The sequence below is a fragment of the Schistocerca serialis genome, chromosome 12 (assembly GCF_023864345.2).
Source record: "Schistocerca serialis cubense isolate TAMUIC-IGC-003099 chromosome 12, iqSchSeri2.2, whole genome shotgun sequence".
NCBI classification, from domain to species: domain Eukaryota; kingdom Metazoa; phylum Arthropoda; class Insecta; order Orthoptera; family Acrididae; genus Schistocerca; species Schistocerca serialis.
Window position 1 is genome coordinate 105,172,564 of NC_064649.1, and position 23,919 is coordinate 105,196,482.

The 23,919-nt window shown below is 42.5% G+C and overlaps 1 protein-coding gene across 3 annotated transcripts in view; it reads right to left on the reverse strand.

The window, feature by feature from the left end:
- Nucleotides 1-23,919, reverse strand: part of LOC126428090 (uncharacterized) — a 101,799-nt gene that overhangs the window by 32,056 nt on the left and 45,824 nt on the right. For all 3 annotated transcript variants that reach the window (XM_050089979.1, XM_050089981.1, XM_050089980.1), the window contains one exon: nt 482-707. In XM_050089979.1, the coding sequence (XP_049945936.1) occupies nt 482-707 (226 nt within the window). The remainder of the gene's footprint in view (nt 1-481; nt 708-23,919) is intronic.

Below are 23,919 nucleotides of genomic sequence, written 5' to 3' on the forward strand. Positions count from 1 at the left end.
CATGTCCACTTCTTTATTTGTGTGTGAGGAATGTTTCCTGAAAGTTTGGCCGTACCTTTTTGTAACACCCTGTAATATATATATATATATATATATATATATATATATATATATATATATATATATATATATATATATATATATATATATCTGTGTTGGGGGCAAACAACAATGGCTTGAAAATAATCAACCAATACACAAATGTGCCGTTTTGAACAATGGCAGAAGGACAACAACTTCATAAAAGAACTATTTATCTGCTGTTCGTGGACGCATTAGCTGATCACTGAAAAAATGGGCATACAGGCCAAAACTAGCTGGCTCTGTTAGAATATACACTTTTGTCTAACAATTACAGCATAAGAAAGGAAAAACTGTCAGATTTATACAGGCTGAAGATTTCAATTCTATAAAATTATTAAATACACAAAATTTACAGTGAAACAATTATAATCAAACTTGAAAGAAAGGTCAAACTTACTGAGTAAGTCATCTCCTGTCGGCTATCAATCTGTAGGCTCGTGAGGTTAGGACAACTTGCGCAAACCTTTTGCAGGATATAGGGTTTAACGCCGCGCATCAGTGTCAATGTTCGCAGCTGTGGCATGGTTGGCGCTGCCCGCAGAATCTCTTCATCCTTCCCTTCAAATTTGCAGTTGACGCACTCTGTGCAGACTACTCCAGAGCAGCTCCACTCTTTCACTGGGCTGCAGGCGTGACAGACACACATTTTGTAATACCGGTAACAATTCAGACTCTTACATTCTAACATCAGCTTATAATGGTCACTTAAATAAAGTACCATTATGACACTCCAACCCCAGTTCTCGATACCAGTAATATCGTACTACTTTTCTGTGAAGTAACAGACATATTTTTGTGACAATATTCACATTTGGTTTTATTAATGTATAGGTACTCCGATGTATTGATATATTGCAGTGATATGGTTCTCGTGTGTATTCATTTCTGTGAGACTGTAATAACCTTTGACTTACTTGTAACCGTTTTGGCGCAAATGCACACGGAGAGTAGTCTTTGTTTCACTTTGCAGAAATTAAGTCTTTTTTCGCTTTGTAAAAAAACAGTCAAGTCTTGTGTTTGGTTAAAGTGGAAATTAAATATATGAAGATTGATACAAAACTGTTTTCTTGATGATGTGACAATTAAGAAGTATACGTGAATTTACAAGAAGTTTAATAAAAATGTGGATCGTGAACACCAAGTCAAAAATTATTACTACCATACCATTGTTCTGATCTGGGACTGTTTGATCATTAAGAATTTCCTGAAACACTCATCTGTTAGGTCTTCAAATATTGCTAAAATACAGATCTGGACCTTCTAGCAGTCAAAGTGGAATCATCCTAGAATCAACAAGATGAGCCATAACAACTTCGACGAAATCTAAGTGGGAATCCATTCGAGATAAGTGCAAAATTAATGACTTTTTTACAGTGACTTCATTATTTCCATTCTGACGATACCATCCACAGTCAATAACTTTGTTGTTGCCCAATCAAGCGAACATATGCTGCGTGAGCAAAATTATTAATCTGATTTCTAACCTACTTTGCAAGTGGTGGTATTGTTAGAAGCTGTCAGGCAGTTTTATCCCACATACAGAATAAGTCACACGACACACACAAAGGATAGTCATAACCTTTTAGTTGTAACACAATGTTGCAAACCATCTCAACTTATTGATGGTCCACCTCACTCGGTTTTCGTTCCTGTGGCACAGGGATTTTAATATTACTTCGAAATCGATGCTCAAGTTTTTCACTCTCAGGGGTATATTAACCCTAGAGAGCACACGACTAGGTGCAGATCTGGGAATGCTCGTCAGCATCTCCTGCCCGTAGAAGGGCAGGAGGGAAATAAAGTATCTCCCGTGGACCAGAAAGCCAGGGAGAAAAACTGTCAACGTATCCAGTTACAACAGTCCCTGCAAGCCAGTAGTGAATAAAATATGTGCTTTCAAATATGCCTCAGAAAGAATGGAAAACAAACCAGCTATTCCCAATCATTAAGATTTGGTACACAGAACATACTCACTGCCGGGGAAGATGGAGAAAGTGGTGGATTTGATGAATGGGAGGGGACAAGATATTCTAGGACTGCCAGAAACAAGGTGGAAGGGTAAAGGAGGCAGAGAACTCAAGACTGCATACAAGTTGTACTGGAATGGGAATAAGGCAGATGGAAGACAAGGAGTGGCAGTAGTTCTGAGAGGAAGGTTGAAAAGGAGGTCAAGGCAGTAAGTGGCACGATGATGACCGTCAGAGTGGTAACGAAAGGAAAGGATGTGGAAACTGTACAAGCTGGATGTCCTTTGAAGATTTCACTTTCCTGAGATTGACACTCAACTGATTCTGCAAACTGTGCATTTTTGTATAACAGTCCTTGCTTGCTTTGCAAAACTTGTGAAAGCTTCTCCGCAAAAATATTTAAAATAAAGGTTCATGCTTTTTTCTATATATAGACACGGTTCCTTTCTATATGCACATATCAAAGCATCGACTGCTTCCTCAGTTCACAGCAGTGCCATATACGACAGCAGCTGAAAGAACAAAAGCGAGTAGCGACAAAAGGGCGCTGGCTGTGCTTCTGGGGCACGATGTCAGAGGCGGAAAAGTCTTACGAGAGGCTCGCGGGCAGCATTCGAAGAATATTACAAGCAAAACAGCGGTGGTTCTATGAAGGAAAAGGTAGCTGGCTAGCAGCTGTCACGTGGGACATCGAGTGAGCTTACAGCGATTCTTACTCCGTGTGAGATAGCTTAGTGCTGAGGAGGGAGTTATTAATATGGAGGTTGTAAGAATTAGTAGTCATTGAGGTAACTGATTGTCAGGATCATGATGCAGTGCAAACAGTTGTAAAAAAGGGAAGAATTACTGAATTTGGCTATCAACATATATTCCACATGTAGTACGCAAAAAAATAGAAATCCAAAGGTTTCTGCAAAATATGGAACAGCTGCAATAAATGGACCATCAATTCTTGAAATTCAGTACTAAATATGTTTCATTCCTGGCTCTTGAATAACTCTGAATACATGACAATAAACTCAATCCATTTGAGTAAGCTGTAATTATAGCTAAATTCTGTGTCAATCTTAAACTTTGAAACGAGGAGTGTTAAACAAGAAATCAAAAAGTTTGTGGATAATGTCAGAAATTAACAGCTCCAACAACAAAATCAATCTGGAATGTCAAAAAGGTACACAGCAGCAATATCAAAAGGAATGTTCTGAACAATGGTAATTCAAGAAAAGCTGGAACTTTTAGCAATCTTTTTTGACTGTCACTTCTCAAACAGGTTGCAGTGCTTTGTTAGATGGTGTAATAAGTATATTAAAACACAATAAATAAGAATATTATGGTGTCACTGGCAGTGCTTTGAAATGGTTCGAGTCTTATCTAACAGAAAACAAAGGGCATCATTGCGAAATATCTGTGCAGTAGACAGTCAGTCTTCATCTGAGTGGGAAATAATTACATGCGGTGTTCCTCAAGGTTCCATCTTGAGTCCATTGCTTTTTCTTGTGTACATTAATGACCTCTTGTCTATTACATTGCCAGATGCTAAGTTTGTTTTGTTTGCTGATAATACAAACATTGCAGTAAGTAGAAAGTATAGTACGATTTAGAAATGGCTACTAATCAAATTTTCACTGACATCAATAAATAGTTTGAAGCTAATTCAGTGTCATTAAACTTTGAAAAGATTCACTATATGCAGTTCAGAACCCGTAAGAGATTTCCTTCCAGCATGTATATACCATATGAAGACGTGCAGATCGAAGAGGTTGATAGAGTTAAATTACTGGGATTACAACTCAATAACAAATTCTGCTGGGCAGGACATGCCACAGAATTGCTGAAACACCTAAACAAGTCTGTATTTGCAGTGAGGAATGATGTCACATGTAGGAGATATAAATATAAAAACCTTGCACACTTTGCTTACTTTCATTCTATTATGTCATATAGGATCATATTCTGGGATAACCCATCAAACCGAGCAAAAGTTTTTAGCATTCCAAAGCATGTAATACGACTCCATTTTTGGTGTCAATTCAAGATCATCATGAAGAAACCTGTTCAAGGAACTTGGAATTTTAACCACTGCTTCTCGGTATATATGTTGCAAGTAATATAGCTTATCTCTATTTCCAACGAATAGCTCAACATAAAGTATCAATACTAGGAATAAGAACAACCTACATAAAGACCTATAATCGGTCACCTTGGTCCTAAAAGTGATTCAGTATTCAAGAACACACATTTTCAATAAATTGCCAGTGACCATTAAAACTTTATTTCTGATAAAGCACAGTTTAAACCGTTTGAGAGTGTTTCTAATAGGCAAGTTCTCCTATTCTACAGATGAATATCTTAGCAGGGAATTTTAGACCAGCTTAAATAAAAATGACTTATATTTCAGTTTTGACAGCACTTGGTCACAATAGTCAAGATTAGGTATTGTGTGTATGATGAATTTATTAAAATTGCATAACTGTGTTTCATTGTGACAGTGGATTAATTCTGTAAAAGTTAGCAGTTCCAGTTTATGTAATGCATTCACCTATTTTGACTATCTCTTGACACTTATCAGGGCAGTGAGTACTATATTCAAATGTACTATGTTTTTTATGTTCTACTTTCTAAATTGTTCCACACCCATGAGAATAATCTAATTTTGGGTCCATGGAATGAAAACTGAATGTAATCTAATTTAACCTAACATAAACAGCTCATCTGTACCTTTTCATTAGACAGGAGTTCCTCAATAATCCTTAGAGAAATAAGAAAATGTCATTTATACTTTTGAAGATTAACAATTTTTCAGGTATTGACAGTATTTCCAGAAAGCTATTTAAGGCATGCTGTAATGAAATTAGCAGTGTCCTAGCTCTCACACACAACACTTGGTTATGAGTAGAAAAAAAAAAAATTTCAAGGTAAGGGGGGGAACATGTCATAAGATGCTCCCTACAGGTTAACATGGCTGGGGGTACCACAATAACAACTTTTTCCTCACTACTGAGACATACTAGCCAATAAGCAACAGTTCAATTGTGGTTCTTAAACTTACCTAATTTATATTGAATAATTTTGTACACTTAACACAGTTGGAAATATAAGTATTTACAAATACGTGATTAACACTACTGGCCATTAGAATTGTTACACCAAGAAGAAATGCAGATGATAAACGGATATTTATTGGACAAATATATCATACCAGAACTGACATGTGATTACATTTTCATGCAATTTGGGTGCATAGACCCTGAGAAATCAGTACCCAGAACAACCACCTCCGGCCGTAATAACGGCTTTGATATGCATGGGCATTGAGTTAAACAGAGCTTAGATGGCGTGTACAGGTACAGCTGCCCATGCAACTTCAACACGATACCACAGTTCATCAAGAGTAGTGACTGGCGTATTGTGACGCGCCAGTTGCTCGGTCACCATTGACCAGACGTTTTCAATTGGTGAGGGATCTGGAGAATGTGCTGGCCAGTGCAGCAGTCAAACATTTTCTGTATCCAGAAAGGCCCATACAGGACCTGCAACATGCGGTTGTGCATTATCCTGCTGAAATGTAGGGTTTCGCAGGGATCGAATGAAGGGTAGAGCCACGGGTCATAATACATCTGAAATGTAACGTCCACTGTTCAAAGTACCATCAATGCACCTCATACCATCATGACGGGTGATACGCCAGTATCACAATGATGAATACATGCTTACAATGTGCGTTCATCGCGATGTCGCCAAACACGGATGTGACCACCATGATGCTGTAAACAGAACCTGGATTCATTGGAAAAAATGACGTTTTGCCATTCCTGCACCCAGGTTCGTCGTTGAGTACACCATCGCAGGCGCTCTGTCTGTGATGCAGCGTCAAGGGTAACCGCAGTCATGGTCTCCGAGCTGATAGACAATGTTCGCAGCAGTACGGACTAACTGTATGTGCAGATGGTTGTTGTCCTGCAAACGTCCCCATCTGTTGACTCAGGGATCGAGACGTGGCTGAACGATCCATTACAGCCATGCGGATAAGATGCCTGTCATCTCGACAGCTAGTGGTATGAGGCCATTGGGATCTAGCACGTGTGTTCTGTATTACCCTCCTGAACCCACCGATTCCATATTCTACTAACAGTCATTGAATCTCGACCAACGCGAGCAGCAATGTTGTGATACGATAAACCGCAATCCCGATAGGCTACAATCCAACCTTTATCAAAGTCGGAAACGTGATTGTACGCATTTCTCCTCCTTACACGAGGCATCACAACAACGTTTCACCAGGCAACACCGGTCAACTGCTGTTGTGTGTGAGAAATCGGTTAGCAACTTTCCTCACGTCAGCACGTTGTAGGTGTCACCACTGGTGCCAACCCTATGTGAATGCTCTGAAATGGTAATCATTTGCATATCACAGCATCTTCTTCCTGTCGGTCAAATTTCATGTCTGTAGCACGTCATCTTCGTGGTGCAGCAATTTTAATGGGCAGTAGTGTATAAAGCCCGATAAAATTAGGTTACAACGATAGGTTAAAAGCACAAAATTACCTGCAATTTTATGAAATTCCCTGAGGTATCCAGGTAAAATGTAATTCCATGGTTTTCTGGAAAAATTGCCACCCCAACCAAAGATTGATTCCGCAGAGAATGAAGTATGCTGTAGTCAGACCTGCTCAAAATTTTTCTTCAATGACAGTGATTGCGGCAGTGGATGTCACAACTTCGATTAATATACCATTTTATTTTCCTTTTTCACTGGCGTACTTTCGGCTACGTAGTAATTTTCAAGTACCTAAACCACACTGTTGACCAATAAAATTGCAACTACATGGACAGTGTGGGCAACAGGTGTCAAACTGGCAAGATGCATTCTACATCCTTAGATACATATACAGATCAGTCAGAAAATTATATCCAGTTAGCTAATAGCCAGTATGTCCACCTTTGGCACCAATAACAACACCGACGCATCACCGTGTGGAAGCAATGAGGCCTCGGTAGGTCATTGGAGGGAGTTGGCACCACATCAATCACCTAATTCCTGTAGACTCCGGGAAAGTGGGGCGATGAGCTCTGACATCACATTCAATCACGTCCCAAATGTGTTCGATCGAGTTCAGATCTGTCGAGTTGGGGGGCCTGTACAACAATTGGAACTCGCCTCTGTGTTCCTCGAACCACTCCATCACGCTTCTGGCCTTGTGACACAGTGCGTTATCTTGCTGAAAAATGACACTGCCTTAGAGAGAGGTGATCATCAAGAAGGGGTATACATGGTCTGCAACCAGTCTATGATACTCCGTGGGCATCACAGTGCCTTGCATTAGCCCCACTAAACACACAGTTACTCATGCAAACATTCCCCAGAGCATAAAGGCGCATTTACATTGAACTCGGAACATGTTTTTGTTCGGAACATTGTGTGCAACTTGTTCCCTCAACATGTTGGCAACATTGTTCGTTGTTCGCATTCCCGTTCATACTAGTGACCAACATTTCTACGTATTCGCATAGTCTGCTGTGGTGAACTGATGGGTTACTTTGTGTATTCACATCAAGAGATACGCTATGTCAAGTGAAGAGGAAGAATTAATGACATTTGGTGCTGCATTAATAATACTTAACGAAATAAACAGATGAAGAAAATGACTTAGTCATCGTCGTTGGACCAAAACATACTATACAAGATGTGCCAGGAATGACGTGCTTTGTGAACTGAATTTGGAAGACGGTTTTGGCTTTCACAACTTCAGTAGGATGTCTCCGTCAGATTTTGAAATGTAGTTGAATATTATAGGACCAATTGTTTCAAAGAAAGTCACAAATTTCAGAAAAGCAATCCCTGTGAACCAAAGACTTGCTGTTACTCTTCGTTTTCTGTCATCAGGATACTCCTATCAAAGCCAGCCATGTTCCAAATAGTTCCATATCATCCAGGAAACGTAGATATTTAAATCCAAACCACTTCATTTCGTAAAATGTTAGTACCACATCCAGATTTTTTACTTTCCTCCATTTTTCTTTTCTCTCATCGGTACTGAGACAAGTGAGATTTAATTTTCTTGTCCACATCACTGCTGCTGGTGCCGAGCGCCACAGAAACTTTTTGTAAGGAATCATGTTTGATTTTAGTATTTTTGTAACCTGCACAACGTACATTCCACGGGTACTCCTCTGCCTCAGAGCGACATCAGCTGGAAAATTTTGTCTTGTGATCACTCCATTTCAAATAAAAATGAAGGGACATAAAATAAATGGACCACTATACTCCAGCAAAACAAACAGCAGAGCACTCACTCAGAGCAAACGAACACTAGCGCTGCGTACGCGAATTTAAGGTAGCAGGCCACGAACAATGTTTCTTTGATCTCTACCGACACAGCCGTGGAACACTGATTTTGTGTTGCGAACATCGGTAGTCCATTACTACTCCTGAACAATGTTGTGCTGCGGACAATGGTGCGCTGCGGACAATGGTGCGCTGCGGACAATGGTGCGCTGCGGACAATGGTGCGCTGCGGACAATGGTGCGCTGCGGACAATGGTGCGCTGCGGACAATGGTGCGCTGCGGACAATGGTGCGCTGCGGACAATGGTGCGCTGCGGACAATGGTGCGCTGCGGACAATGGTGCGCTGCGGACAATGGTGCGCTGCGGACAATGGTGCGCTGCGGACAATGGTGCGCTGCGGACAATGGTGCGCTGCGGACAATGGTGCGCTGCGGACAATGGTGCGCTGCGGACAATGGTGCGCTGCGGACAATGGTGCGCTGCGGACAATGGTGCGCTGCGGACAATGGTGCGCTGCGGACAATGGTGCGCTGCGGACAATGGTGCGCTGCGGACAATGGTGCGCTGCGGACAATGGTGCGCTGCGGACAATGGTGCGCTGCGGACAATGGTGCGCTGCGGACAATGGTGCGCTGCGGACAATGGTGCGCTGCGGACAATGGTGCGCTGCGGACAATGGTGCGCTGCGGACAATGGTGCGCTGCGGACAATGGTGCGCTGCGGACAATGGTGCGCTGCGGACAATGGTGCGCTGCGGACAATGGTGCGCTGCGGACAATGGTGCGCTGCGGACAATGGTGCGCTGCGGACAATGGTGCGCTGCGGACAATGGTGCGCTGCGGACAATGGTGCGCTGCGGACAATGGTGCGCTGCGGACAATGGTGCGCTGCGGACAATGGTGCGCTGCGGACAATGGTGCGCTGCGGACAATGGTGCGCTGCGGACAATGGTGCGCTGCGGACAATGGTGCGCTGCGGACAATGGTGCGCTGCGGACAATGGTGCGCTGCGGACAATGGTGCGCTGCGGACAATGGTGCGCTGCGGACAATGGTGCGCTGCGGACAATGGTGCGCTGCGGACAATGGTGTGCTGCAAACTCAGTGTAAATGTGCCTTAATGCAGTCACCACCAGCTCGTCTCCATCCCACAGTACAGGTACGAAGGAGCTGTCACCCTGATAGATGGTGGATTAGCGCCCTCCCATCAGCACGATGAAGAAGGTATTGGGATTCACCAGACCGTGCAATGCTCTGCCACTGTGCCGATGTCCAGTGCTAATGGTCATGAACCCATTTAGTCATAGTTGGCAATTGGCACACGCTCAGGTCGTCGGCTGCGGAGGCCCATCTTTCGGAATGTTCGGTGCAATGTGTGTTCACACACACTTTTACTCCATCCAGCTTTGAAATCTGATGTTAGTACCACCACAGTTCACCACCTTGTACTCTGCCCACCTTACGATCTCTGACATCTGTAATGAAGGGTGGCTACGCAACCCCACAATTCTGGATGTGGTTTTGCCTCGTTTTCGCCATGTATTGAAATCACTCACCATAGCACTCTTCCAACACTCAACAAGTAGTGCAGTTTCCGAAATGAGAATCTGCCCATGCTCAAACTCAGAATGTACGCCTTCCCTACTCTCTCTATACACACACACACACACACACACACACACACAGAGAGAGAGAGAGAGAGAGAGAGAGAGAAAATATTGCCAGATTCCTTTTGTCATTGTCACAAGGTTCTGGCACCTGCGGTGATGCTGCAGTGTGCCACTGGGTGCACAACACGAGTGCATCTGGTTCACATTGCTGGTAATTTGGACAGCAGCTTGGGGTGTATTTTTCTTTTTTTTCCTGCTGTTGTTTATTTTGTAAGATTTGTGGTGCGTCTTATACCAGCACTTGCGTAGCTGATATGACGGCAATATTTTGCCGACCCCAATTCGTCACCAGATGAAGGTAGTAGTATTTTTATCCTCTCTTCTCAGAGTAATTTTTTTGATGGTCTGGATCCTTCCGTGAAGCCACCTCCCTGTCAGTCCAGCTGCAGTGAAGATTACTAGAATGCTTCTGTAAGTTCTCTCTACTGCACTACTAAATAAATAGCCACATTTCTCACAAACAGGGGTATATTTTGTCCAGCACTTTCACTATTACTTTTAACAACACAACTAAAAATTGTTACGGTAATACTACTCTCTCGAGTACATTCAAACGTCTGTACACATATACTGTAGCATCTGAGATAAAAACCAGAAAAATCAACTAACACTCTTCAATTATTCATTATGGCCTTGAGGGTGTGTCATTTACTCCGTGGCTCTCAGATTCAGGCACTTGCTGCACTCTGGCACAAATGACTCCCGAATGACAAGTGGTTGTGATACCATTTTTACTGGTCCCCTTCTTGCCAGCTCTACCACTGCTCCACATTCGCTGCATACAAGAAAGGAAGTTTCCCTTTCCCACTACATTTATCCTTATTCAATTTACCCACGAGCATCTCTTGTGGACTGCTTTCCAATGGTATGTTGGGATGTTTACAACTATCCTGAAACACTACATATAGCACCACTCACACAAGAGATCTTGTGCTTAAGTCTCTAGTTACATACACATTTTTACTAACAATTCTATTATTATTATTATTATTATTATTATTATTATTATTATTATTATTCTACTCTTACATCTGACTTTACATAATCTCTCCAATATAACTTTCTATAATCGTTAATCATCACTCGTGACTATGTTCAGTTAATTACTTAACTACTTTGTTCCTGTTTGGCAGGATTCATTCATTTTCTTCATACTTGTCATATTATTTCTCATACCTTCTTACTTTCTTTAATACTATGGCTGTCTTTTTCTAGATCACCTGAAGTATCTGAGGAATGTACATAGTAATACAAACATATTACTTGTCATTAATGTTGTTCTTAAGTTCCTTTTATTTGTGATCCTCTTGACCTCATAATTGGTTAACCATTTTCATTTTCTATTTTAGAGAATTTTACTATCTATATACTGGATAATTGTGAGACATTTATTCTGATATACTTAGATATCATAATATTATTCCTCTTTAAATATGGTACCGCAATATTAACCTTCTTTACATAACTAACTCACCTTTCATTATTATACTGATTATAAACTTTATGATTTTCCATTATATTGACATCTAAGTCTTCTCTTTTTAGAGAACTTAACTTCCTTAATATCCCACCTTCCAAGAGTTCGGACTTTTATTCCAAAGCTTTTGCGCACAGTTATGTTGAGGTGTAAATTGTCTCCACCACTGCACTCAAATCATTTCACCTCTAACCAATTTTAAGAATAATCTATGGATTATCCTTTTAACAAAACTTATCCTCACTTCCACCAAAGACCACTTCTGGATCTTAGTACAGTAAAATGTTTCTATTTCCTTCAGTTTAGTAGTGCCCCATATTAATTCCTATTCTGCTGAGGTACAGTCAATCCCTTTCTTGGTGCCCTTTCTGGCAAAGTATAGGTCAGCCTCTCTTGGGTCCACCTATCTGCCTTTTTTTCATCATTCCTAATTAGAGAGTACACTCCACATTTCATATACATTTATATCTTCTATTACTTTTCCTTCTACTTTCTACCATATTACTTTGAGGTTCCTTTTTGACTTCCCTGTCTGTACTCTATTTCAGGTGTTAAGTCTTTTGCTTACTACCTTCTCCATATCTTAATTCATTTATTGACGACACTACATGTCCAAGTATTATTAGCAAAGTTTGATTATATTTCTTTAGTTTGTCGGCACTACATAAACCTTTCGCCTGACCAGTGTGTGGTTCAATTAAATAGTATGCTTTCGGGTGTGGACTATCCATGATCTTAAATGGGCCTGCATATTTTGGAAAAAACTTCCTGCAAGTCCTGTTTTATATTGATAGGTACAGGGTAGGGTCTTCAGGGAAAAAAGATACCTTTGTTTTTAATCTTAAAACTACACACACAATCTCCTATATTGTCTGAAAATTCATCCGAATATCTGAACAATATTCGAAATAGCTCCTCCTTTTGAGTAAGTGTTAACAGTTTTGCTTCATAAGCCTTTGCATACAAATCAGCTTCATTTGCAGTTAGTTGTTGATTCCTTACAACCTTCTCCATTGAACTTGTATTCGTTATTAACCATAAATTACTCCCAATTAGTACTTGACTGTGATCTGTCTTAACTAACATCTCTTTTATTATAGTTATCAAGATTGCACTTAAAAGAACCACTCTAAATCAATTACCACTGCATATTTCATTAACCTGTCTACTCCTAGTAATACTTGCATATTTATTTTAGGGACTATTAACATGGTTTGTTCAAACTCCAACTGATGTATTCCAAAGGCAATCCCTGTTTCCCATTTCGCTACATTGCTCTTAGTACCTGTAATACCTACAATATGTACTCCCATAACAGGTAACTTAGGAAATTCCTTTATTCTTCCACTTAATAGCAATTCCTTTGTAATTATTGATACTTCACTTCCTGAATCAATGTAAATTTTTACTCCTCTATTTTCTATTCTTCTGATTTCAATTGGTTTGTATTGCACCTTTTTAAATTTTCCTCTTCTGCTAATAAACAATTGTTAATAGGTGACATTTTACTATAAGCGATCATTTTACTTATATATGAGCCGAGTACTGTTCTGCGTCATCCTGGAGTTTGCCCCTTGACCCAGGATTGTTCTCGTTATCTGTCACTATGACCGGATACTGGTTGGAACTTACTTCAATAATATGCTGAATTGCTTACGGGTCATTATTTCATTGCATATTTGTCAGTTGTGAGGTGTGAACATCTGCGAGTTTATGTTATCAGTCTGATTTCTACCCCCTCTAGGGTTATTGTGATTTAGTCTGTTATCCATCCTGTAAACAGTTTCATTACTGCTTACTCTACAATAATTGGATTCCTTCAATGGTGGTAAGAAATTAGGAAAGGATTTGTTATTCCTGTTCCCCGTATTTTGGTCACACGCTGAATAATTTTCATTTCTTTCAATATTCAGACTGTCTAAACCTTCAAGAAATATTAATAACTCGTTCAGTTTTCCACCCTCTATACAATATCCCTTGCCGAGTGTGGTATGGTAAAAGTCTAAGTTCATTTCAATCTATTGGATCATCTAAGTAAGTCAATTTTGTCAATTGCCATTCTATGTACTTTTTATATGTGCCCCATGTATTATAGTGTGGATTAGGGTCTAATAACTTTAAGATTAATTTGTCCTGAGTACTTTATGACCAGTACTTCCTCTTAAAGCATTCCTCGAAATCTTTCCAAGACACAAATTCTTCTGCACGATCATTTCCTCATTCCACAGCATCTCCCATTAAATATCCTAATGTGAAATAGATTTTTGTTAAGTCATCCCACTTTTTAGGTAAAGATCTAGCAAACACTCTTAAAAAATAAATTGGGTGTACATCACCATCTGGTTTATACTCTGGAAATTGCTTTGCTAAATTAAACCCATTTCGCATATATAAATCCTCTATTACATCTTTAACAACTCCTGTCATAGTTTCGGGTTTACTGTTTTCTAATTTCTTTTTTTATTGTCTATTGCTTCCCATATTCTATAAAGTTCTTGTTTACTGTTAATTGCACCTTCCCCAGAAGTGATTTTGTCATTATGTGTTTCTGCTCTGTCTTTTACTTCTAGTTCTACGAGTAATTGTAAACGTTTTTCCAAATGTTTTGTAGCATCAGGTGTCCTTATTACAGCATTTTTCTGTATGGACCTGATACGCTTATTTGCATATGAAATACTAGCTCGTACTGCTTGGAATCAGGAATTCACATTAGCTACATAGCCTGTCCACTGTCAGACTGTTATTCCATGTGCACTTTCTTGTAAATCATCTGCTAACATTTGTTTAGCTACTTGTTGTACCTCTACTGGCACTGAGTCTCATAATTCATTTACTTTATTTCCATTATTTTAATGTTTTGATTATTATCTTGCGTGTTAAAGTTACATTCTACGTAAGCGTTAACCTCTCGTATTTTATGGCTTGATAGGTCATTTACTGATTAAGTAATCCGTTGCTTAATGGGCTTAATTAATTCTACTTGTACCCCTTTCTGTCCTTCCTTATCCTTCTCTGCTTGTTCTTTAATTATTCCTTCTAGCATCGATCTTAACTCCTTTTGCATTGCCATCTTTCTTGTGATCGGCACTAATTATTACCAATCGACAATACTAACAATAAACCATATACTCCCAGAACTCTTTCTACTTTTTAAATGTTCACGGCTTACCCTTCCGTAGAACTGTGAACTGCCGAAACCAGTGCCGAAGCTGAAATCGACGTCTTCCCCTGTTGCTGTGCACTGCCACTGGCCGGACAATACTACACTCCGTACTCACATAACTGCTCGCTTCTCTGTGTTGATAACTCCCACTGGACTGGCGTCCGCCGTATGCATTATCCAGTCGAAACGGTTTTGTCAAGTTTTTAACTAATTCTATGCACCCGTTGCTTATAGTAACGGTGCACTTTCTGCTGCCACTGTCTTCTTCTTTCTTTCTGTTTCAGACTTCCAACAGTAAATTATATTTTCCGTTCATTAGTTGTTTACTATTCTTTCTTAGGAAATTCATTCAAAAGAAGCTCTTAATTATTTTTGATTTCTTGTTATGTGCATTATAATGCACTGTTGTTGATCGCTGGTTACCAGGGGATATATATTATATAATAGAGGGAAACATTCCACGTGGGAAAAATATATCTAAAAACAAAGATGATGAGACTTACCAAACAAAAGCGCTGGCAGGTCAATAGACACACAAACAAACACAAACATACACACAAAATTCTAGCTTTCGCAACCAACGGTTGCCTCGTCAGGAAAGAGGAAGGAGAGGGAAAGACGAAAGGATTTGGAGAGGGTAAGGAGTCATTCCAATCCCGGGAGCGGAAAGACTTACCTTAGGGGGAAAAAGGACAGGTATACACTCGCGCGCGCGCGCGCCCACACACACACACACACACACACACACACACACACACACACACACATATCCATCCGCACATACACATACACATTGTTGCTTCATCTGGAAAGAGGGAAGGAGAGGGAAAAACGAAAGGATGTGGGTTTTAAGGGAGAGGGTAAGGAGTCATTCCAATCCCGGGAGCGGAAAGACTTACCTTAGGGGGGAAAAAAAGGAAAAAAGGACGGGTATACACTCGCACACACACACATATCCATCCACACATACACAGACACAAGCAGACGTATTTCACGTCTGCTTGTGTCTGTACATGTGTGGACGGACATATGTGTGTGTGTGTGTGTGTGTGTGTGTGTGTGTGTGTGTGTGTGTGGGCGCGCGCGAGTGTATACCCGTCCTTTTCTCCTTTTTTCCCCCCTAAGGCAAGTCCTTCCGCTCCCGGGACCGGAACGACTCCCCACCCCCTCCCCCAAAACCCACATCCCCTCGTCCCTCCCTCCCCCTCACTCCCCCCCGACGAGGCAACAGTCTGTTGCGAAAGCCTGAACCCCGTGTGCATGTTTGTGCTTGTTTGTGTGTCTGTCGACCCGCCAGCACTCCCGCCCGGCAAGCCACATCATCTTATATATATATATATATATATATATATATATATATATATATATATATATATATATATATATATATATAATAGAGGGAAACATTCCACGTAGGAAATATATATCTAAAAACAAAGATGATGCGACCCACCAAATGAAAGCGCTGGCAGGTTGACAGACACACAAACAAACACAAACACACACACAAAATTCAAGCTTTCGCAACAAACCGCCGCCCCACCAGGAAAGAGGGAAGGAGAGGGAAAGACGAAAGGATGCGGGTTTTAAGGGAGAGGGCAAGGAGTCACTCCAATCCCGGGAGCGGAAAGACCCACCTTAGGGGGGAAAAAGGACGGGTATACACACACACACACACACACACACACACACACACAGACACAAGCAGACATATTTAAAGACAAAGAGTTTGGGCAGAGATGTCAGTCGAGGCAGAAGTGCAGAGGCAAAGATGTTGTTGAATGACAATTTAGGTATGAGTGGCAGCAACTTGATATTAGCGGAGATTGAGGCCTGGTGGATAACGGGAAGAGAGGATATATTGAAGAGCAAGTTCCCATCTCCGGAGTTCGGATAGGTTGGTGTTAGTGGGAAGTATCCAGATAACCCGGACGGTGTAACACTGTGCCAAGATGTGATGGCCGTGCACCAAGGCATGTTTAGCCACAGGGTGATCCTCATTACCAACAAACACTGTCTGCCTGTGTCCATTCATGCGAATGGACAGTTTGTTGCTGGTCATTCCCACATAGAATGCGTCACAGTGTAGGCAGGTCAGTTGGTAGATCACGTGGGTGCTTTCACACGTGGCTCTGCCTTTGATCGTGTACACCTTCCGGGTTACAGGACTGAAGTAGGTGGTAGTGGGAGGGTGCATGGGACAGGTTTTACACCGGGGACGGTTACAAGGGTAGGAGCCAGAGGGTAGGGAAGGTGGTTTGGGGATTTCATAGGGATGAACTAAGAGGTTACGAAGGTTAGGTGGGCGGCGGAAAGACAAAGCCCCCACAGAACGTATCTCTGCCTACGTAGATCAACAACTTCAACCCATTACGTGCAGTCTCCCATCCTTCATCAAAGACACCAACCACTTTCTCAACATCATGCTTGTGTCTGTATATGTGTGGATGGATATGTGTGTGTGTGTGTGTGTGTGTGTGTGTGTGTGTGTGTGTGTGTGGGCGCGCGCGCGAGTGTGTATACCCGTTCTTTTTTCCTTTTTTTCCCCCCTAAGGCAAGTCTTTCCGCTCCCGGGATTGGATTGACTCCTTACCCTCTCCCTTAAAACCCACATCCTTTCGTCTTTCCCTCTCCTTTCCTCTCTCCTGTTGAGGCAACAGTTTGTTGGGAAAGCTTGAATTTTGTGTGTATGTTTGTGTTTGTTTGTGTGTCTGTCGACCTGCCAGCACTTTCATTTGGTAAGTCACATCATCTTTGTTTTTAGACATATATTTCCTACGTGGAATGTTTCCTTTTATTATAACCATATATATATCACACACACATACACTCCTGGAAATGGAAAAAAGAACACATTGACACCGGTGTGTCAGACGCACCATACTTGCTCCGGACGCTGCGAGAGGGCTGTACAAGCAATGATCACACGCACGGCACAGCGGACACACCAGGAACCGCGGTGTTGGCCGTCGAATGGCGCTAGCTGCGCGGCATTTGTGCACCGCCGCCGTCAGTGTCAGCCAGTTTGCCGTGGCATACGGAGCTCCATCGCAGTCTTTAACACTGGTAGCATGCCGCGACAGCGTGGACGTGAACCGTATGTGCAGCTGACGGACTTTGAGTGAGGGCGTATAGTGGGCATGCGGGAGGCCGGTTGGACGTACCGCCGAATTGCTCAACACGTGGGGTGTGAGGTCTCCACAGTACATCGATGTTGTCGCCAGTGGTCGGCGGAAGGTGCACGTGCCCGTCGACCTGGGACCGGACCGCAGCGACGCACGGATGCACGCCAAGACCGTAGGATCCTACGCAGTGCCGTAGGGGACCGCACCGCCACTTCCCAGCAAATTAGGGACACTGTTGCTCCTGGGGTATCGGCGAGGACCATTCGCAACCGTCTCCATGAAGCTGGGCTACGGTCCCGCACACCGTTAGGCCGTCTTCCGCTCACGCCCCAACATCGTGCAGCCCGCCTCCAGTGGTGTTGCGACAGGCGTGAATGGAGGGACGAATGGAGACGTGTCGTCTTCTGCGATGAGAGTCGCTTCTGCCTTGGTGCCAATGATGGTCGTATGCGTGTTTGGCGCCGTGCAGGTGAGCGCCACAATCAGGACTGCATACGACCGAGGCACACAGGGCCAACACCCGGCATCATGGTGTGGAGAGCGATCTCCTACACTGGCCGTACACCACTGGTGATCGTCGAGGGGACACTGAATAGTGCGCGGTACATCCAAACCGTCATCGAACCCATCGTTCTACCATTCCTAGACCGGCAAGGGAACTTGCTGTTCCAACAGGACAATGCACGTCCGCATGTATCCCGTGCCACCCAACGTGCTCTAGAAGGTGTAAGTCAACTACCCTGGCCAGCAAGATCTCCGGATCTGTCCCCCATTGAGCATGTTTGGGACTGGTTGAAGCGTCGTCTCACGCGGTCTGCACGTCCAGCACGAACGCTGGTCCAACTGAGGCGCCAGGTGGAAATGGCATGGCAAGCCGTTCCACAGGACTACATCCAGCATCTCTACGATCGTCTCCATGGGAGAATAGCAGCCTGCATTGCTGCGAAAGTGGATATACACTGTACTAGTGCCGACATTGTGCATGCTCTGTTGCCTGTGTCTATGTGCCTGTGGTTCTGTCAGTGTGATCATGTGATGTATCTGACCCCAGGAATGTGTCAATAAAGTTTCGCCTTCCTGGGACAATGAATTCACGGTGTTCTTATTTCAATTTCCAGGAGTGTATATATATACAAAGATGCTTTAACTTACCAAACGAGAAAGCGCTGGTATGTTGATAGACACAATAAAATAAAAAACACACACACAAATATTCAATCTTTCGCAACCCACGGTTCTTCATCAGGAAAGAGGGAAAGAGAGGGAAAGACGAAAGGATGTGGATTTTAAGGGAGAGTGTAAGGAGTCATCCCAATCCCGGGAGCGGAAAGATTTACCTAGGGGGAGAAAAAGGACAGGTATACACGTGCACGCGCGCGACCCGACCCCCCCCCCCCCCCGGCCGATCTCACCCCCCCCCCCCCACACACACACACACACACACACGCACACGCACACGCACACGCACACGCACACGCACACGCACACGCACACGCACACGCACACGCACACGCACACGCACACGCACACGCACGCACGCACGCAGACATATGTAAATGCAAAGAGGTTGGGCAGAGATGTCAATCGAGGCGGAAGTACAGAGCCAAAGATGTTGTAGAATGACAGGTGAGGTGTGAGGGGCGACAACTTGAAATTAGCGGAGGTTGAGGCCTGGTGGGTAACGGGAAGAGAGAATATATTGAAGGGCAAGTTCCCATCTCCGGAATTCTGATAGGTTGGTGTCGGTGGGAAGTATCCAGATAACCCGGACGGTGTAACACTGTGCCAAGATGTGCTGGCCATGCACCGAGGCGTGTTTAGCCACAGGGTGATCCTCATTACCAACAAACACTGTCTGCCTGTGTCCATTCATGCGAATGGACAGTTTGTTGCTGGTTGAGCAGTATATATATTCTGGAAGTAACCTGCTGGTACTTAATATGCCAATGTAAATCTGATTCTATGGTTGCATGTGGGTATGTATGGTGGCTCATAGTTTCTACAAGAAGATGCTGAAAAATTTGGGATGACAACTTTAAAGCTATGAGAACAAGGTGCCTTTGACAGTTATTGTGGGCAAATCCCTCTGTCCACCCTTGTGGTTTCCTGACCTGAAATGTTCATGTCAGTTCAGTTGGTCTAAAGTCTGTGTTTGACTTGTAAAGAAATAAGGACGTTTGGTCCTACAAGTGGTACAGCCATGATGTCTACATGCATTTCAACAGTTGAAAACTGACATACTTTTTCCATGAAAATAGATGTCTGAAAGCCTAACAATTACTGTTTCTTGTAAATTGCTTGGCAACTACCTTTACATGATACGATGCACACTATAATCAACTGTGTAATCTGGTCTATCTACACTTAATACAATGATATACTGTTACATGTAATAAAATTATTTATAATCACCTATTGTCAATGTATTCTCAAACTTACGAGTGTTTATTCATATGCACTGCTGCTTGAAATATCTTCTACCTCTACTTAACACAATGATATACTGTCACGTGCAACATGGTACTCAGTAACCACTCATTATCAATACTCTTTTCCCTTCAAAAGAAATATATTTACTTTAATTAGATCTACAACTTACAGGCACAAAATTAGAACTAGCGATGTATTAACATATATTATACCATGATATAATGTTACATGCAACCTAATTCTCTGTGATTGCTCATTTTCAAAATATTCTCAAACTTACTTCTGTTGTTTATATGAGCTGCCACTTGAAATAATTTTCTTACATGTACTTAATGAAATAGTCCTTGGACCTTCATATGCATTGTCAGTTGAGAAGAGAACATATATGATGTTTGGACGAGAATCCAGAAAATTAAATTTTATATCTCAGACCTGCCTGCTGTTTAATTTTGAAAATGTGACTTTTTTTGGTCATTTTCAGACTTGACTTTATGGTGTTTAGCAAATATATTGATGCATGAGAAAGCACTTATAATATGAGCATTATAACACTTGGATGATCTGCCCAAAGAGGCACCTCACTTTGTTTATTTATCAACATGGGATATGCAGTAATTCAATATGATATTTGTGCATCTTATTTCTATATTTTCATGTTTATGTACTACCTTATGTTTGAGCAGCAACAGATATCAGAGGAACACAGTAATTCTGTACCTTGCTTTAGTTTTTCCATGTTTATGTCTAAGATACATCACAGGTTTCTATATTTTCATATTTATATAATTATCTGTGTTTAATCAAATTAGGGGGTCTGCTTGTAAGTCAGCCGGTTGTATCTCGCATTTGTTACTTCAATTAATCAATACAGTGTTAAATATGTCAATTACTTTGTATTGCAGAATGCTAATTGTTAACCTTTGTCGGTCAGTCGATAGGGAGTGTTGGGGTTAATTTTCAGGGACTGGGAAGGTGAAGCTGTGGCAAGCCCGTTCTGTACGGAATGCCGAACACACTTATCCCTCTGGCACCACAGTGAAGTACTGGAACAGTAGGGGTCCTGGGGCAGGGGGGGTTGGGGGTGGGGGAGGGGGGGTGGAGGGTAGAGGGTTTTCCTGTCTTTGGGGTCTGTCATCTTTTCTTCTTCAGCTCCAACACTCCAAATCTTCTATTTAATTTCTTACTTCTCATCAGAGTACCAAGCTATCCTTCCCTCTGTCCACATGCATATGCCTCTATTGCTGAGATCCTTCTAATTTACTGTGGTACCACTTGTTGTTGTTCACTAAAGCCTATTATACAGGAGGATCGGGGAAACAAGCTAGTATTTCTGCACTATTGAAGATATTGAAGAAAAAAAAAAAAAAAAAAAAAAAAAAAAAAAACAGAATTTATTCCCGGGAGCGGAAAGACTTACCTTAGGGAGAAAAAAGGACGGGTATACACTCGCGCACACACACACACACACACACACACACACACACACACACACACACACACACACACACATATACAGACACAAGCAGACATATTTAAAGGTCTTTAAATATGTCTGCTTGTGTGTGTGTGTGTGTGTGTGTGTGTGTGTGTGCGCACGAGTGTATACCCGTCCTTTTTTCCCCCTAAGGTAAGTCTTTCCGCTCCCGGGAATAAATTCTTTTTTTTTTTTTTTTCCTTCAATATCTTCAATAGTGCAGAAATAGAGGGAAACATTCCACGTGGAAAGAATATATCTAAAAAGAAAGATGATGAGACTTACCAAACAAAAGCGCTGGCTGGTCGATAGACACACAAACAAGCACAAACATACACACAAAATTCTAGCTTTCGCAACCAACGGTTGCTTCGTTAGGAAAGAGGGAAGGAGAGGGAAAGATGAAAGGATGTGGGTTTTAAGGGAGAGGGTAAGAAGTCATTCCAATCCCGGGAGCGGAAAGACTTACCTTAGGGGGAAAAAAGGACAGGTATACACTTGCGCACACACACACACACACACACACACACACACACACATATACAGACACAAGCAGACATATTTAAAGGCAAAGAATTCTTTGCCCTTAAATATGTCTGCTTGTGTCTGTATATGTGTGCATGGATATGTGTGTGTGCGCGTGCGAGTGTATACCTGTCCTTTTTGTCCCCTATAGAACACTCCACGTGGGAAAAATATATCTAAAAACAAAGATGATGTGCTTGTCAAACAAAAGCGCTGGCAGGTCGATAGACACACTAACATACACACAAAATTCAAGCTTCCGCAACCAACGGTTGCTTTATCAGGAAAGAGGGAAGGAGATGGAAAGACGAAAGGATGTGGGTTTTAAGGGAGAGGGAAAGGAGTCATTCCAATCCTGGGAGCGGAAAGACTTACCTTAGGGGGAAAACATGACAGGTATACACTCGCGCACACACTCACATATCCATCCACACATATACAGACACAAGCAGACATATGTAAATGCAAAGAGATTGGACAGAGTTGTCAGTCGGGGCGGAAGTACAGAGCCAAAGATGTTGTAGAATGACAGATGATGTGCGAGGGGTTACAGCTTGAAATTAACGGAGGTTGAGGCCTGGTGGGTAACTGGAAGAGAGGATATATTGAAGGGCAAGTTCCCATCTCCGGAGTTCTGATAGGTTGGTGTCAGTGGGAAGTATCCAGGTAACCCGGATGGTGTAACACTGTGCCAAGATGTGCTGGCCATGCGCTACGGCATGTGTTAGCCACAGGGTGATCCTCATTACCAACAAACACTGTCTGCCTGTGTCCGTTCATGCGAATGGCGAATGGACAGTTTGTTGCTGGTCATTCCCACGTAGAAGGCTTCACAGTGTAGGCAGCTCAGTTGGTAAGTCACGTGAGTGCTTTCACACGTGGCTCTGCCTTTGATCGTGTACATCTTCCGGGTTACAGGACTGGAGTAGGTGGTGGTGGGGTGGTGCATGGAACGGGTTTTACACTGGGGGTGGTTACAAGGTTGGAGACAGAGGGTAGGGAAGGTGGTTTGGGGATTTCATAGGGTTCATCCCCTCCCCCTCCCTCCCCCCCCCCCTCTCTCTCTCTCTCTCTCTCTCTCTCTCTCTCTCTCTCTCTCTCTCTCTCTCTCTCTGTGTGTGTGTGTGTTTGTTTGTGTGCGTGTGCCGTGCGCGTGTGTGTGTGTGTCTCTCTCTCTCTCTGTGCGTGTGCGTGCACGTGCCTGCGTGCGCATGCGCATGTAAGTGTATACCTGTCCCTTCCCCCCCCCCCTCCCCCCCCCCTAAGGTAAGTCTTTCCGCTTCCGGGATTGGAATGACTCCTTACCCCCCACATCTTTCCCTCTCCTTCCCTCTTTCCTGATGAAGCAACCGTGGGTTGCGAAATCTTTAAATTTGTGTGTGTGTGCGTGTGTGTTTTTTTTTTTTTTTTTTTTTATTTTATTGTGTCTATCAACATACCAGCTCTTTCTCGTATGGATATACTCAAACCAACTTACCAATGTATAAAGCCTATTCATATTTTTGTCATGATGTACCAGTAATTTATGATTCATTTATCTACATCTATACTTCGTAAGCCACCTGACGGTGTGTGGCGGAGGGTACCTTGAGTACCTATTGGTTCTCCCTTCTATTCCAGTCTCTTATTGTTCGTGGAAAGAAGGATTTATTGTGTATGCACTCCTATGTGGTGAACACTTACCAATGTATAATGCCTAACCATGTTTTGTCATGATG